Source organism: Delphinapterus leucas, chromosome 5 (genome assembly GCF_059928025.1).
Source record: "Delphinapterus leucas isolate spDelLeu-1000000601 "Yukka" chromosome 5, BTC_Dleu_Yukka2, whole genome shotgun sequence".
Classification (NCBI taxonomy): Eukaryota; Metazoa; Chordata; class Mammalia; order Artiodactyla; family Monodontidae; genus Delphinapterus; species Delphinapterus leucas.
The window spans coordinates 3,581,601-3,598,073 of record NC_143133.1 but is presented as its reverse complement, the minus strand read 5'-3'; the positions used below and the strand labels follow the sequence as shown (position 1 = coordinate 3,598,073).

The 16,473-nt window shown below is 56.3% G+C and overlaps 1 protein-coding gene across 1 annotated transcript in view; it reads right to left on the bottom strand.

The window, feature by feature from the left end:
* ABLIM2 (actin binding LIM protein family member 2) overlaps positions 1-16,473 on the bottom strand; it is a 149,997-nt gene that overhangs the window by 6,130 nt on the left and 127,394 nt on the right. The window contains 5 exon segments of the mRNA XM_089911458.1: positions 8,937-9,017; positions 9,109-9,216; positions 9,218-9,231; positions 10,593-10,647; positions 15,966-16,027. Of these exon segments, the coding sequence (XP_089767584.1) occupies positions 8,937-9,017; positions 9,109-9,216; positions 9,218-9,231; positions 10,593-10,647; positions 15,966-16,027 (320 nt within the window).

Below are 16,473 nucleotides of genomic sequence, written 5' to 3'. Positions count from 1 at the left end.
TAAATACACCAGGGCCAGTTTCAAGCTTCCAACCTGACGCCACTGAATGCAGAGCTGGAAAGAGATGCCCCGGAGCACAGATTATTCCTCCCGCGCACAGATGCAATAGCGGTTAAGTAACCTCGAGAGCACAGATGGTAGTAAAATGCAGTCGAGAGATTAGGGAGGAGGGAGTGTTGAGTATTTATCACCTTTGCTTTAAATGTAATTTTCATAATCATAAGTTTACATCATTTGTTTTTCAGTAACGGCTGGTTTAACAACCAGCGTGGGAAATTCCTGAAAATATAACAACAGGAGCGGCTCTAGCAGCCCCTGATCTCTGAGCGAGCCGGATGCACTAGGGGTCCCTCCGTAACGCGCACCCCCGGGCAGGGAGAGGGCCTGTGTGCCCGGGACCCTGCATGGGGCGCTCCTGGGTGGTAGGGTGAGCGGAGAGAAGGGAGGGGAAGGGCTGGTCCTATGCAGGCGCTCTGCTCTCTCCTCATTCAGGTGCCGGCACGCAGAAATAAACCAGACCAGGTGCGCCCACCCCACAGAGATCGCACACCTGCCGGGCAGGTGGGTCAGAGCACAATTAAATCCATTCGAGGGCCTGGGACCTGGAGGCCTTGATGCCTTGTGAAGCACTGATGACATGCCACCAGCATCTTACAGCCAGAGGTAGTTTTCTGAGGGACATGATCTGACTTAAGCCTGTAACCTGGCTCCATCGCCAAGGGCTCCCTGAATACAGGAATCAGTAACGGCCACTAACCTCTGCTCGCAGCAAGGGCTCATCAAGGGATGGCAGCCGGGAACCCAGGGCACACACGGCTCTGTGCCAGATGCACACGTGCACTCACACCCAGGGAGGCAACGAGTGTGGGGGCTGGTGGTGCCCAGAGGACGTGGACCGGGCCACAGACGGGGACGTCTCCCGTGTCACCCAGCCTTCAAGTGGCACATTAGAACTCGGACCTTCTGGAGGGGGGTCCAGGGCTCTTTCTGAGAAGCTGTCACCTGCTGTTCCTTGAGACCACCGTGCCGTTCAGAACAGCAGGTCCACGCAGCAGGGGGACTACCCCTCCCCTTGGCAGACGGGCCCACCGAGGCCTGTGTACCTGGAAGCCAGGCCATGCATGCTGTCCCTCTGGGGCAGAAAGCCCCCCTTTTTCTGGGTCACGGACCCTCCGAAACGACGACGCAGTGGCCCATTTTGGTAGAATCACGCACACTCATACATGCAGCGTCCGGGTCCAGGAGGCCTACTCGGGGATCCCAGTTCGGACCCTGAACCCCGCCATCCTCCTGCACTGATGCAGGACCACTGGCCAGGCTTGGGAAGGGACTTCATGACAGTTGCTGCCATCGTCACCTGCCCCGAGATTCTAGTTTTCATTTTACGACCTCAGGAAACCCAGGCTCCGAGAGGTCCCATGCCTCGCCCGAGGGCATGCAGCCTGGGCGCCAGGCCAGGTGGCTCGAGAGCCCTCCCTCAGTCCTGACTCCCTGCCCCCTGATGCAGCTTCTGGAAGCGTCCGGGGCTTTGTGGTGGAGGCCCTCGGCCTGTGCTCCCCCAGCTCTGCAGGGTACCCCAGGCTAGCTGCCACCCTGCTAGGATTGGCCTGCAGGGCATTCCCAGTACCCCCTGCCCACCGCACCAAGTTGAGATGTCCCATGCCAGCCCACCGGCCACTGCCAGGCCCCCTGCTCCAATGGGGGCTGATCGGGTGGGCTCAGGCCCCAGACCCGTTCAGCCTGAGAATCCTGGACCGGCAAGGGCCCACGTTTCTTCTGAGGCCTGGGTCCCACAGTGCCTCCCTGCCCCACACACTGTACAAGGAGGCCCTGTCTGCAGAGGGGAGCCCTGCCCTGCTGAGCTGGGTCCATGCTCTGAAGCTTCTGCCATCTTAGCCGGAGGTCCCTGACGTCATCGCCATAACGACAGCATCACCATAACGACAGCATCACCATAATGACAATGATCCCTGCCATCTGCGGACTGCTCCTCTGTGCCAGGTGAGGGCCGGGAGCTCTCCATCACAGGCTCGTGATGTCTGCATAGTGTATGGGGAAGGATGGGGACGGAGGCTCCAAGATGTGGAGTGACGTGGCTGCCGGGTGGCCCCGAGGCCCTGCCTCACCATGTCCTTGCCCACCTCTTCCACCACAGTTCTGCTCCACGGTGGGCACCTATGGGTTCTGGAACATGCCATGCTCTCCCTCCACTGCACAGAGCTGCTCCTCCTTCTTCTACAGGTACCAGTTCAAATGCCCCCCTCCTCCAGAGGGCCCTCCCGGATTGCACTAGCCAAGCGAGCAGGCCCCAGGCCATGTGTGTCCCTCAGTACGGAGCCACTGCTGATCTCACCTGGTTCTCAGCTCCAGTAGGGCAGGATGGGCTTGTCTCCCATCCTCATCCAGGGACAATCTGTGCTCTTTGCATCCCTGAATCTAAATCTGTGCTCTCACCTTGCCGGCCACACTGCCTCCCAGCTTCCTGTCTCCTCCTTCAGAGCCCATTCCACTTGCCTGCCCTACTCTGCACTGTGTCTCGCCCCTCCCTCCCTGCCCTCCACCCCTAAGTCCCTGCCACTTGGCCTGGCCTTGGAGGACTGTTCCTGTTTGTTCTCCGAGCCTCTCCTGGGAGGCCCCAGGGTCCTGGAGGCTGTGGCAGACCCATCTCCCAGGCACACCCAGTGGCTGGGAACCCACACTTCACCATCAGTCTGTCAGGTTCTTATCAGACCGGTTGGATGGGTCTAAACAAAGGACGAATTCTTTAACTGCAGGACCTTATTTTTCAGGCACATTCCTACAACTTGGGCTTTTCCTGCTTGAGCAAACTCAGGTGTGCATTTAGCCTCAGGGTCTGGCAGAGGTGGCCCCAGAGGAGCCGCTCAGCCTTGCCTCTGCTGAGCACTCAGAAAGGAGGACCCTGGGGACTCGCCTGGACACACCCTCCTTCCAAACTTGTTCAGCCGGCAGCCTTTGCTCTCTGCATGAGTCAGCCTGGCTAGGCCCTGGTGCACGGCTGTTTGGCCAAACACTAGTCTAGGGGTGGCTGGGAAGGTACTCTGTCAATGTGGTCATGCCTAACCTACAATCAGCCTTTAAGTGAAGATGACCCTCCATAATGTGGTGGCCTCATCCACTCCGTTGGGGCAATCACTGAGGGCTTCCTGGAGAAGGAGATATTCTGCTTCTACCTGTCAGCTCCTACTCGAGTGTCCATCCAGCCTGCTGCTGGCCTGCCCTGCGGATTCCACACTTGCCAGCCCCACGGGAAGCCAATTCCTTAAATTAAATTTCTTAATACGTGTCTATGTCCATATCTGTCTGTCCGTCTGTCTACCTGTATCCTGTTGGTTCTGATTCTCTGGAAGGCCCTGGCTGATACACTTTCCTACCTAAGGAGCCAAATGTGTGCTCTGGGAGGTTGGGGCAAGGAAGGGTGGTTAGAAATTCACTTTTAATACTGTAATTAATCCAGGAAGATGCCCAGCGCAGTAGCCCTGTGTGACTACTTAGCTGGAACCCCAGGTCTGTCCCCCAGAAGCCGAGGGCCTGGGGGTGTCCTCCAGCTCCCCTACCCCCACCCCTTCCCACCAAGGCCTCCTCTGTAGCTGCTGCACCAACTTGTGAAAACCAAGTACAGGAACGTGTCAAGTGCTTGGAACAGCCTAGTAATCAAGGGCTTGTAAATAAGCCAAATGTGATAAATTCTCAAACATCCTGTTTTTTCCCCATATCGGGCATCAAGGAGGGACCTCTGTTCTCCTGGTGGCCAAGCCTGTGGCTGATCCTACCTCCATTCACAGCCAGCCACCTTGCTCTTCCACTAAGTTCTTAGCAATCATTGTTTGGCCAGCCCATAGCACCCCATCCCCGTGGAAACCTTTTTCTAATCCATACTGGCCTACTCGGTTCCCAGGTTGGTAAACTGGGGGCAACATGGACAAAATAATTGAAACCATGTGCACATCACACCTGCCTGGGGCTCGCTCACGGCAGGTGCTCGTGGCTACTTCTGAACAACTGAATAGATGCTCAAACCACCCAGCAGGACAGGCAACAGCGATGTCATCTGACAAGTAAGGGTCAGGCTCAGAATGGTTAAGTAACTTGTCTGTGGTCACACAGCTAGACATTATGGAGACTGGGTTCACACCCAGGTCATCCCGACCCTAAGCGCTCTCTCGCTCCACCAGGATGCCACCTTTGGATGGCAAGAGGCTGATGCACGAGCAAAATGGCCAGTCTTTCGGCAAATGTCGGGCAGCGCAGAGGTTTGCAGGAGTGGCCTCAGGTAAGAGGACACTTGAGTCTGCCCGGGGCAGGCAAGGCTCTTCCCCCTCAGAGTGGAAGCTCCTGGCACAGCCAAACGCAGGAAGGATCTGAGACCCTCCAAGGCATGAGGTCCTTGGGTGCCAGGGGTAGGCGTTGGGACCCAGACCCCCCAGGACAGAAAGTGCTGGATCTCAGGGATGGTGTAAAACTGGCCCCGGACGGGTCTCCCTGGGAAGCCTGAACCTTGCTCTGCGCATTGGGATCACACGATTCATCTGACTGCCTTCCATGGGACAGCGCTTCCAGAGTAGCGGAGGACTGCCACACTCCTTCCAAACACCTCCATGAGTCACCAACCTTTACTGAGCACCTACTATGGGATTCCAGGGGCCTATATGGCACCTTCCTCTCTGTCAGGCTGAGCATCCTGTATTCCCTTGTCTGTGCCTCAGAGGCCAGAGCGACAAACACCATCAGAACCAGGGTTCGTCCTGCTGCACTGAGTGACCACCACTTACCCAGCACCCCATCCCGACAGCCCGGAGTCACGCCAGGCATGTCCCTACCCCTCCCACTTTGACCTCCCAAATAGGGCCTGAATCTACCCGCTTCTCACCTCCGCACTGCCACCACCCTGTCCAAGATGCCATCATTTCTTGCCCAGACAACCCAACCGCCTCCAGAACGGTTTCCCTGCATCCACACGGCCAATTCAGGCTTCACGGTGCAGCCTCGGGCACTGTTTTACTTACATAATCAGGTCATCCTGCAACTTAAAAGCCTTGCCTTTCCTAGAAACCAAACTGCTTAGGTGGCTCAGGGCCCTACGAGGCCTGGGCCCTCCTGCCCATCACCCACTCAAGCACAGCTAGTTCCTTCTCAAACAGCCTATGCTGCCTCCTGCCCCAGGGCCTTTGCACCTGCTGTGTGCTCTTCCTGGAATTCTCTTCCTACCTGCCATGACTCACCTTAGGTGCAAGTGCGCATGTGCGCGTGCACACACACACACACACACACACACACACACACGCAGGCACACTTACTGCACCCAGTTAACTTTTACCCCCTTTTAAATGCTCACAGGCCCACCCTCCTCTCCTTTAGAGCCCTTACCTTGGTGTATAACTTCACACACTCATTTGGGTCATCAGTTGATTGACGTCTACCTCCCACCAAGCTGAGTCTACGGGCAGAGCTCATGCTGGTTTCTGCTCATTGTGTGTCCCCTAGGGCCCAGCTCAATGCCTGGCCTGTGTTCACCAAACCAGTGAGACTCAGCCAAGCACTCTGGCAGTAAAGGATGGATAACAAGCCTTGACCATTCGACGGACAGAGTGGTCCTCCTTCCAGGGACCGACCCTACAGAGGTGTGTGGGAACCACCAGCTGTCTGCCCACGTCCATCTTCTCCCCTTGCTGAGCACACAGCAGACCTGCAGCTTTGCCATGTGACCGAGCCCCAGCCAACGGCCTGTCACTCCACAGCCTGGCCCCTGGGACCCTCCCTGGTGTGGAGCTGAAGCTGAGCAGTTCCTGGGCATGGAAGCCTTTCTGTGCCCCCCGTTTCTTGTTTGTAGGGAACAGACTCCAGCCTCCATGACCTTCCCTGAGTTCCAAAGGGAAGACTCGAACAGTTGCTAATCAGGGAAGGGACGGCATGCAGAAACAAGGGAAGATCGGCCAAGAAACGCTAGTGCAGCCTTGGGGCAGGGTCCTGGCTCCACCTCGAGGGATACACATAACAATATATTTTGAGCTCTTTATAGAACTAGAACCCCAATAAATGGAAGATGTCAGTATTCTTCATTCCAGAAAAGACCACCTGAGGCCAGATTAAAGGAGTGCAGACACCCTAATCTTATCAGCAACCCCCCCCACCAACCATTGCTAGAAAACTCCTCATCAAATCCACCCAGGTTGGGACATACAGTTTTCGGCCTCAGAACGGGATGTGGGACCACCACGCAGCCATCTAAAAGGACGGGCAGTTCCCCATGAAATGGCATGGAAAAATGTTCACATAACATTTAAGAGAGAAAAAGCAGATGTCAAACTGCATAAACAGTACGAGGCTACTTATCCAAAAGAGAATTCAGCTATCTCTGGGTATTTGTGCAAAAAAAGATATTTCCGGAAGCATGTCTGCCCCGGAGCTAACAGGAGTCTTGACTCAGTAGGGGAATTCCATGTAATGTTTACGTTCTTTGTGTTTTTCTGGACTTTTACAAGAGTTATGAATTGCTTTTATATTAAAAATAAAGCTCTCTCCCCTGAAATAAAAACATCGGTGTCCCTTTCTCTCCTGCTGGGATGTAGCCCCTCGTGAGCCCCTCCTGGCTCACACCCCAGCTCCAAACCCTGAAGGCTGTGGGACATGCTGTTTGTGACGCTTCCAACTTGCCTCCCGGCTTGCCTGAGATCAGGAAAAGAATGATTACAGAGAGACGCACCCTTGGGTGTGTTCTTGGAGATTGGGGTGATTAAACCCGTTACCCCCGTCCTCCAAGGTTTTTTTTTTTAAAAAGGGAAACATTTACATGTATTAACCACTTGATATTTTGCACCTTCTCTCTGTACTGTAGGAAAATAAGGGTTGGGGTATGGGAGTTGGTTAAAGCGAACCCCAGACCCAAGAGGGAAGTAGCAAGTCCCAAGGGGCGGGTGGCCCCGAGGCTGCTGCTGCGTCAGGAGCTGAGCGGACCGCCCCCCCACCCTGCCCCACAGTGGGAGCCAGGAGCCCTCAGGGCACCCACGCTTAAGGAACAAACAAGCAGAACGGTGGGACCCCTTCAGGCGGCTCCTGACTGAGTCACCCAGCAGCGACACCCTCCTGCTTTACGGCAGTGGGACAAGACCACACCCTCAACAAGGGCTCAACTTCAGCAGGAGCCAGAGTGTGTCCCCTGCGGAGGCAGCGGGGATTGCCACGGGTGAGGCCCCGGAAGAGGCTGCCTAGGGCCTCGTCTTCCAGATCACAGGGCAGGCATCCCTTAAGCTTGATTCGGGGCCTGCTCTGTGCATTCCTGCTCTCGGAGCACCTCCACGTGCTCTCCCTGCCCCCCACTCACACCCCAGCTTCCTAGCCGGTCCCGCTGCCCCGCCCCCAGCCCAGGGAATGACCCACACACCTCCTAACAGGTCAGAACATTCCAGTCGTCCTTCCTCTTCTATGGGGTGAGGTCCAAGTGTCCTGCTAAGTGGCCAGCCTCCTGAGCAAAGGCCCTGGGGTCATTTGGCTCTGCGGTCCTTTGCTGGCAAGATGCTGCCCACACCCTGGGGACTCCAAGACTCAGCGGGTGGACTGCACTGCCTGACCACGGCATCCATGGGCTTGCTGGCTCTGCTGCTTCCCCTCCCCGGCCTCAGCTCCACACCTCCCTGCAGCTAAGCCCTTGCTGTTGCTGTGAGCCCAGCATCACCCTCCCTGTCTCTAGGTCCCAGGTCTCAGAGCCCCTCTACGAGCCCCCGCACCCCGAGTCTCTTCCCTGCAGACACTGAGCCCGGGGGAGGGGAGGTGAACATCTGTCCATCAGTCAGGCCAACACACACAGAGGAAACATTCAAGAGATGGAGGGAGGGAATCTGGGTCTGGAGACATGATTAAGCCCCACCCGAAGGGACCCGTCAGTCGTAGGAGCTGGCAACTCCCTTTTAGCTTAAATCACTTCGGGCCAAGTTCCTACTATTGCAACAGAGAAGACAAAATGGACACGCCTCCTCCGACCGCTGCAGCCATACCAGCGTCCCTGTCCCCTCCTTGCCACCACTACCCTGTACCCTGGGGGAGGGGCTTTATGTGACCTCTCGTGGGTACAGCCACCCACCCAGTGTATATCAATACCCTCATCTTAAAGGGCGGAGATCAGGGCTCCAGGGCATCTGTCTGGACCACCTGAGACGGCGTTTCTTTTCAGATTGGCTCCCACCTGGCAGCCCTCCTGAGCCCTGGGGCACTGCTGGTGCCCCTCAGCCACATCCACGCCCCTACGGCTCCCTCCCAGCAGCCACCTGAACCCCTGCCCACAGAGGCAGCAGGGCAGGGGCTGGCGCTGGCCGGACACACACTCTGCTTCAGGTGTTCCCAGCCCCACGGCACAGGCGCGGCAGGTGGCCCTGGGCCTTCAGGAGCCTCCAGACCCCTCACCCCAGTGACACCTTCCTGACATGGCTCAGGAGGTGAAGTCCATTGCTGGCCACTGATTTCCTCGTGGTGAGGATGGAGGAAGCACGCACTCTGGCCACTTGGGACCGTGGCTCATGGTGGGGCCCGGTCAACAGATGTCTGTGCCCTTGACCTGCGGGTCTTGTAAACATACACTTTCTCCCAGAGCTCAGTATTATTCAAGACCGGGGTGAGTGTGGTCAAACGAGAAGCCATGAATTGGGCCGATTTTCTGAATATCAGCGCTCAGGGAAGAGGCAAATGTTACCCAGTTAAGCACAGTGACGAAGGCTTCCCCCTTTGCACAGCCACCTTTGTTGGGTACATGACCATGTTCTCCGGTCTTTGAAACAATGAGGGACCTGACTCCAAGCCCATCACCGGGCACTGTGCGGTCACCACGGGGACCTGGGGGGCGATGAACGTCGACTTTGTGGGTGTCAAGGCAGCTGCAGAGACTCGCTCGGCAGACGTGACCCTCCACCCCTGGGGGCCCCTCTCACCTCCAGTCTCGTCCGGTCCACGTCTTTGGGCAGCTTCACGCGGATTCGGTTTGTGACGATGAGGGCGTCATAAGGATAGATCTGCGGGGAGAAGAAAGTCCGGGTTCACCCGGGAAGTAAGCATGTGCGGGGACAGAAGAGCCGAGCCCGAGGCCAGCGGAGAGGTACATACTTGCGTCTGCATCTGACACACACATTTCACAGGGAAAGCACAAAAGGAACTTTTAACCTGGGCAGGTGCAGCTCGGCAGCTGGAGGTCAGCGCGGGAGCGGGCGGCCCCTCTTACCTTGTATTCTGTAAGAGAAAGCAGAGACCGCAGGGACCGGGTTAGAACACGCACGAGCTCGGCCCAAAGGTGGAAGCAAGCCCGTCCAGGACCCCCACCCTGCGGTGGGCCGGGCCTCGCGGTCTCCATCCCCGCCCGCGGCATCCTCCGAGCTGCAGGGGGACGGGCTCTGGGATCTCCGGCGGGAAGCCAGAGCAGCAGGCATGGTCGGGAGGCTGCAGGCCAGACTGGGAGCCAGACGCGGCACTGTGTTCTCCCTCAGCCGTGCTGCTGTCTCCCTGGTGGTCCGGGCCTGCCTCGGTTTACCCCCGTGGAGACAGGCAGCCTTGCTGGGGTCGAACCCCCCTGCCTCTTACTGTTTTCCCTTCGTGACCCTTTAGCTCCTCCTTTTCAATACAGAGCTCCGCGTGCTAGCTTTTTAAAAAGGTTTTCCTTCCAGACTAAAAGCGGCTTGTTAAAAATTAAAGTCGTACGGATGGGCGGCCTCCGTGAGCACGCAGAACCCACAGGGCAGCATCTCTGGATCTCGGCCACAAGCAAGCCTGTCTCAGGAGGGAGACCCTGGCGAGGGGCTGGGCACCGGGGGGCCGGTCCTTGAATTTCCCCATGTGCCATGCAGGGTCCCAGCCACCCCGGCTCTGAGCCCGGGGCCCTGGAGGCCACTTAGAGCTCCCTCCACTCCCACATCCAGCGCGAAGCAGCCCAAGAGAGCAGGCTCCGGTCACCCTCGGGTGACAATCATGAGTGAGCATCGCGGGGCCCGGTGGCTCAGAGCTGGCAGAGCCCTTGGGCAGGCGCCTGCCATGTGACCGGGTCTCTCTAGTAACACCAACCTCCCTGCAGGCCACCCTGCTGGTGTGAAGCCCTGGGAGGCCACACGGAGAGCAGGGCTGGGGCAGCATCTGACCCAACTTCAGACCCGCGGGCTTTTCACTGTGTCTCTGCCTCCTTTATTGCTATAGAATTTAACAGTAGGTGTGGGTTGGCCTCAGCCCTGGCGTGGGACGGACATTCAAACACAGATCTCTCCCCAGGTGACCCGGAGTGACAAGTAAGTCAGGGTGGGGTTGGCAGTGCTCAAGAGGTGAGCACCTGGGTCAGGAAATGGAGAAGCCTCTGAGTTAGGAGGTGGGGAGCACCGGAGGGAGGGGAGAGGAGAGGGAACATCGCCGGCAACTTTAGGATGGAGGTAAACCAGTCCTTGACCGGAAGAGGCAGGGACATGACTGCCCCAGGCTCCCCGACTCCACGATGCTCAGAGCCTTCTGCCAGCAGCCCTGGTCGGGGGTGGTTTCAGAATGAAACTCGTGGAAACCTGTTAGCGACCCCTGCCCCAGCCAGAGACCCACGGGGTCCCCGCTTCCTGTACCTCGCGTGCCCCAGCTGGCATCCAGGTCTGCTCCACAAGGGGCCAGATTGGCATTCTGGAAGAGAAAGAGAGAGGGCGGCAGGGGGCAGGTTGCAGGGCACAGGCTGTCGCCGGGCTCCTGGCGGCCTGGCCGGGGAGGAGGGTCAGCCCACGGTGCCCACTGAGGCCGGGCTCTGGAAGGGCCGTGTGGCCGCCCACACTCGTCGGGGCTGCCGGCTTCCCACGCGGCGGGTTTGCTCACATACCTCCCGCCACCTTCAGGCCTGAGCTGCCCCTGCCTGTCCAGCCAGCTCCTTCCCGTTGTGATGACAGCTCCAGGGCGCCCGGGCCCTCGGCCCGCAGCTGGCCTGGACCCGGAGGGCGGCTCACTAGGGCTACGGCTCTGCTCCCTCCAGACGCACTGTCCCCAGGGTCTCAGGTGGCCGGTGTCTGTAAAGTCCCCAGCACAGACCCCTAGTGTCGTGAGCACCCCGTACGGATTGCACCCCATACAATCTCTGTGGCTGTGATGGCTGATGAGGTCCAGGGATGGTATTCGGAGGGGGCATGGACCCGGCCACCTGTCTCAGGTGCCTCCCTCACCTGTCCATGGCACCAGCAGCCAACTCTGCTGTCTGGAATTCTCTTTCCCTCTGCCCACCTGAAAAAGTCATCCTGCAAACCTCGACAGAGGGTTCCTGCCCCACAATGCAGGTGCTGAGGCCCCGCAGGATCAGTCAGTCCCTCTCCTGTCCGACTCTGTCTTGGCCCTGCATCCGCTGCCCACGGTGGAGAACAATGTTTTATTTGGGCCCGTATCCCTGGCACCTGGTACAGAGTCTGACACGGGGTCAGGGGTCTTGGCCAGCGCTTCTGGAACTGGGCACAGGGGTTAAATTTCCACGGACAGAGCTCTGCAGTTAAAGAAGGGATTATATTCCTCACCGTTGGGTTGTATTACAGGGAGAGAGCTTTCAGCACTAATTTACTGCAGGAGGTGATAAGCCAGGAGCTGGTCAGAGTCCTAGCGAGCACGGGGGCAGGACGAGGCCTCCGAAAGCACCGAGTCCAAAGTCCTTCATCCTGAACAGGGGAAACTGAGGCCCAGAGACGCCGGGACGAGGGCGGCGAGGCGGGTAAGCACCTAAGGGGAGGGTTGGAGCTGGTCTTTACATTTCTGATACTTTGTCCATCATGGATTTTTTTCATTAATTTGGATTTTTCAAAACATTGTATTACCTTGTTTACCTTGATTACTGAGTCCTTTGGTAAGTGCCCTGAATGCCTCACCTTAGTCCCAGCACTGGGACCAGAACCCGGCAGCCCCTCACCCGCCGGTGACTCTCCGTGACCCTGCACCTCCTCCACTTGACTGAATGATTCCCCTTGGGAGTTTTCAAGAGCAATATTTGCGGACATTTTCTCAGGCCACTGACAAGGACACCCCGTGCACCTGCCTGGTTAGGGACGCTCCTGCATAAAGCAAGGCAAACCTGCCTCCCACCTGGCCCGGCTGCGATACGAAAGAGAAATGCCGCCCCCTAGTGCCCGCTGCCCTGCATCACAGGCTGTAATCTCCACGGCCACCGCCACCACCTTGGGCAGCAGAACCGGCTTCCTCTGGTCCGCCAGGCTCTGCGACTAGACAGAGGCTCTCAGGAGGGAGGGTGGGGCGTCCCCCGGGTGGAGCGGGGGGGTCACCGTGTCAGTCCAGAGCAGGGAAAGAGCTCTCTACTCCTGGCCTTCTAAATGCCAAGTGGTGATTATTATCACCATTTAATAGCTGAGGCTCAGAGACGTGAAGCAACTTGCCCAAGGTCACACAGCTAATATATGCAACTGTAAAAAATTTAACCCGTGCATTTTACTTTTCAAAAATTATACTGGGATTGATAACGGTGAGAAGGAAATCGTGGCCATCTCACCATTGTTCTTTTCTTGCTAAAGCTCACACTGGAGTGTGCCATTTTACTCACTAGCCACTGAGGTGGAAGTAAGAAGGAGTAGAGACTAGCTTTCACAATAACTATTCGTTTGGGAACTACGCTATAGAACTTAGAAGATTTCACAACTATAACGTTATGTGTCCTGGCAATAACCTTAAGAGGTAAGAATAATTTTTTTAAAGACTAGGAAATAGAGACTCATAGAATTTAAGTAACTTTTGCCCAAACACACACCCAGGAAGTGGCAGAGCTGGGATTTGAACTCGGGGCTGCCTGATGATAACGCATGTGCTCTTTCCAGCATATCCGACTTTTAAAATTTGTTAAGGTCTTCTTTGTAGTGACATACAGGACCTTTTTATTAATGTTTTATGGATATGTGAAAACCCGATTCAAAATATACGAATTTTTTTCATATGCCTATTAGATTAAGTTCGCTGTTTGCACAATTAAATTGATCTCCATACTTTTTTTCTCCTTCACTAGATCCATGTCTGATTTCAAAAGAGCCATGTTCAAATGACCTACCATACTTGCGTTTTATCAAGGTCTCTGGCATTGCCACGTTGCTTGGCAAGTTTAAATTTATGAATGCCGTTAACTGCTTTATAACTTGTGTCATCATGAACTAGTGTTCTTTTTACCACAAATTCTACAAATTCATCTTAACCTTAACTTCTACCTTATCTGATATTAATACTACCACTCATGCTTTCCTTCTACTTGTGATTTTGGTACCTCTTTCCCATCCCTTGACTTCTAAACCATTAAAAAATAATTTGTGTTTATCTCATGATGATACATGTTTTTCTTCTTTTATTTTTAAAAAAATCTAACCTGACAGTTTTTGTCATTTAGTAGGAAAATTCAGTCTGTTCTTATTTAGCAACAGGGTTTTTCAAAATGGGACTCCTTCCAAGGGGCTACCGTGTGGATCTGTTGGTGACCAGTGGTCAGTCTCTTAATAGCAGACCGGGTGGCACCTGTTGGAACCAATGCTGTCTCATCCACAGGAAAGCCTTTAGTAGGTGGCTGTTTCCCTATTTATTCTACAGAGAGGTGTGAATATCTACCATGCGTCAGGCTCTGTGGCGGGCTAGTCATCAGGACATTTTAACAAGCTTTGGGACATATGGTGCTGGCCCCTTGTGACAAATCCCTTCCAGAACAAGAACCAGGCACATCTCTGCCTCCCCTGATTTACTGACTTCCTTCCTCCCATTTGACAATAAGAGAACTACACAACCGGTCACGCTCAGGAAGCTCACGGCTAAGCGTCGGTGGTTTTTCCCATACAGTGTTCTGTGTGTCTCTGATGTAATTTTCTCCTACTGCTTTCTTTTCCTCTCCTTTGGGATTTGGTGTTACTGGGTTTTTGGTCACTCTGCATCTGGGCTTTTACTTTAGGTCACCTGGAATCCTTTCAGAAAGTAAAAGCAAACCAAGAAACAACTTCATCTGACACGGTTGAGCTGTAAAAGACTGGTCCTCAAATCACCTGGCTTCTCAGCTGAGAAGCAGGCGTACAATTACATTAGAGTCTTAGAAAGAGTGAAGAAAAAAAAATAGGAGGGAACGTTAGTAGGGAAAAAAGAATCCCCCGAAAAAGTCAGCATAACTTTTATCCATCTCCTGGATATTGTAATGTGAAAAGCCAAAAATCCTCACGTGGTGATGAACTCCATCTTTATCGACTCCCCAGATGTGCAGAAGGCCTCACGCACAGGCTTTCTAACACTCTGCTCCCCACCCTGAGGCCAGCAGGGGAAACATTCCCGGAGGGTTCAGCTCTCGACTCTGTAAAGCTTAGAGTCTGCTCTCAGCTCTAGGAGAGGCCTGAAGATGGTGTCCCCACCAGAGTGCCTGGATCAGCTGTTCCCAGACTCCTTGGGGGTGGAGCCTCCGGAGGCCACGCCTTCCTCACAGGTGCTGGGAGCCATCGACCCACGTCCTTCCAGCCTGGCAACCAAGAAGGGACTCTCCCTAGAGGATGCATAACCCCGCCCCCAATGACGCAAGCCTGGAAGTGCTGACGTTCAGGCTCTTGTCTCCCACATTTTGAGAGAAAACCCAGGACTTGGCTTGGGGGGGTGGAACGCCTCGGCATGGACATGGCCCAGTCCGTGACCTCGGCACTCACGGCCCCGGAGTCAGAGCATCGCCGTGCCGGGTGAACAGAGAACGTTCTGACTGGTGCTACTGCCCTCGGGACCCTCACGCTGAGCCCAAGGATCTACGTTCCCCGGCGCTGTGGACTCCTGCTTTCTCATGTCCCCTGCATCCTTCCTTAGAAGGGAATTCAGAGAAGCATGCTACGTGCCATTCCAGCTCAGCCCATTCTGAATAAACGGGGTGGGGGGGACTGGTTAGTGGGATGGGCGGGGTTCCCTCGAGCAAACCATGCAGAAGCACCTGGGCCCCGGACACACACAGCAGCAGGGCCCACAGAGCTCGAGAATGACAGAAAGGCCCGAGGACACCCACAGCTTCCGTGGTGGCATCCCTGTTCTTGGATGTGCCCCATGGCCTGGACCCTGGATTTGAGGTCTGCCTGAGGGGTCGCTGTCCCCTGCGTTACACACTTGTTGCTGGGACTGCCCCAGGGCAACACACGGGGACTGAGGTCTGAGTGGCTTCTCTTGGGGGGTGAATGGCCTCCGTTTGTGGACAAACTTCCTCCGACCGGGAAAAGAATGCCTCAATGGTAGCAAGTCTCCTGGGGCTGTGTGTGTGTGTGTGTGTGTGGCGGGGGGTTGGCGGGGGGTCTGGTGTCATCACGCCTGCTCCACCTGAGGGGTCCTCACTGGAGACCTAGCAAAGCTGTGGGGAGAGGGACAAACACGAGGGCCCAGCTGCAGGGGACAAGTCAGGCACCACGCTGTCTGGGCTCACGTTGTCATATCCCCGGATTCAGAGAGCTGGGAAGGGGGCAGTCAAAGCAGCCTTCAGCTGGGAGTGGGCAGAGAAAGCCGGCCCCTCGGTGTGGCACCAGTAACGGTCACAGTGCTCAGGGCAACATCAGTGGTAACCATGGTGATGGTACTAACACTGGGGAGGAAGGGCGCTCCAGGGAAGGAAGTGGATTTTGGGCCCACATGGCTCACGAAACCCCTCCATCCTTTAAGATCCTTATTAGGCTCTAGGTCACAGGAGAAGGACGGTCAGGAGGGCCTTAGAGAGGGTCTGATTCCTCTGGGTGGCCCCGCTGCCCCTGCCCCCCGACACTGAGGTCTCCCTGGGGGCTGGGGGCTGGGAGCAGAGGGGAAGAGGGGTGTTGCCGGGTGGTGGTCTGGCCCTGGGTAGAGCAGCAGGCAGACGTGGGTGGGTGAGCAGGGTCCCCAGGGCCCGTCCTCCTGGCGGTGTGGTCACCAAGCTGTGGGAGCCACCCTAGCTCACGGTGGCCGTTAGTACGCATGTGCTGGGGAGGGCGTGCGGGGCCAGTACCTACCCGGTGGTCCAAGCCATTCTTGCCATGTCCTGGGACAGGGTCAGACTTGGAATAGGGGAACCCTGAAACAGACACAGCACAGCTGTCACGCATGCAGCCAGGTCGGCGGGGCTGCACAGGTGACATGGGACGGCCCTGAAAATCCCACCTGCCTCATTCGAGACCTCTATCCCCAGGGCACTGACTGAGGATGAAGCCAGGAAGTGGGGGACGTCCCGGAGCCCACCCATGACACCAGGAACGTCACGGAGCCCGAGCCGGCCTGGCAGGCACCTGCATCCTCTGGAAGCCTCTATCACCAGGCCAAGCTCCTCACCTGGCTGACCAGGAGAGCGGGGGCAGAGGGAGGAAGGGGCCCCCATGCAGGGTAGGGCTGTGCTAACCTGTACCAGAGGCGGCCAGCGGAGGCCCAGCACCACCAGAGGCGGCCTGCAGACTACTTTTTCAAAACCCTTGACCTGTTTGCAGTTGGGGGATTTCACATTAAAATCCTAATTTCTAGCTTCTC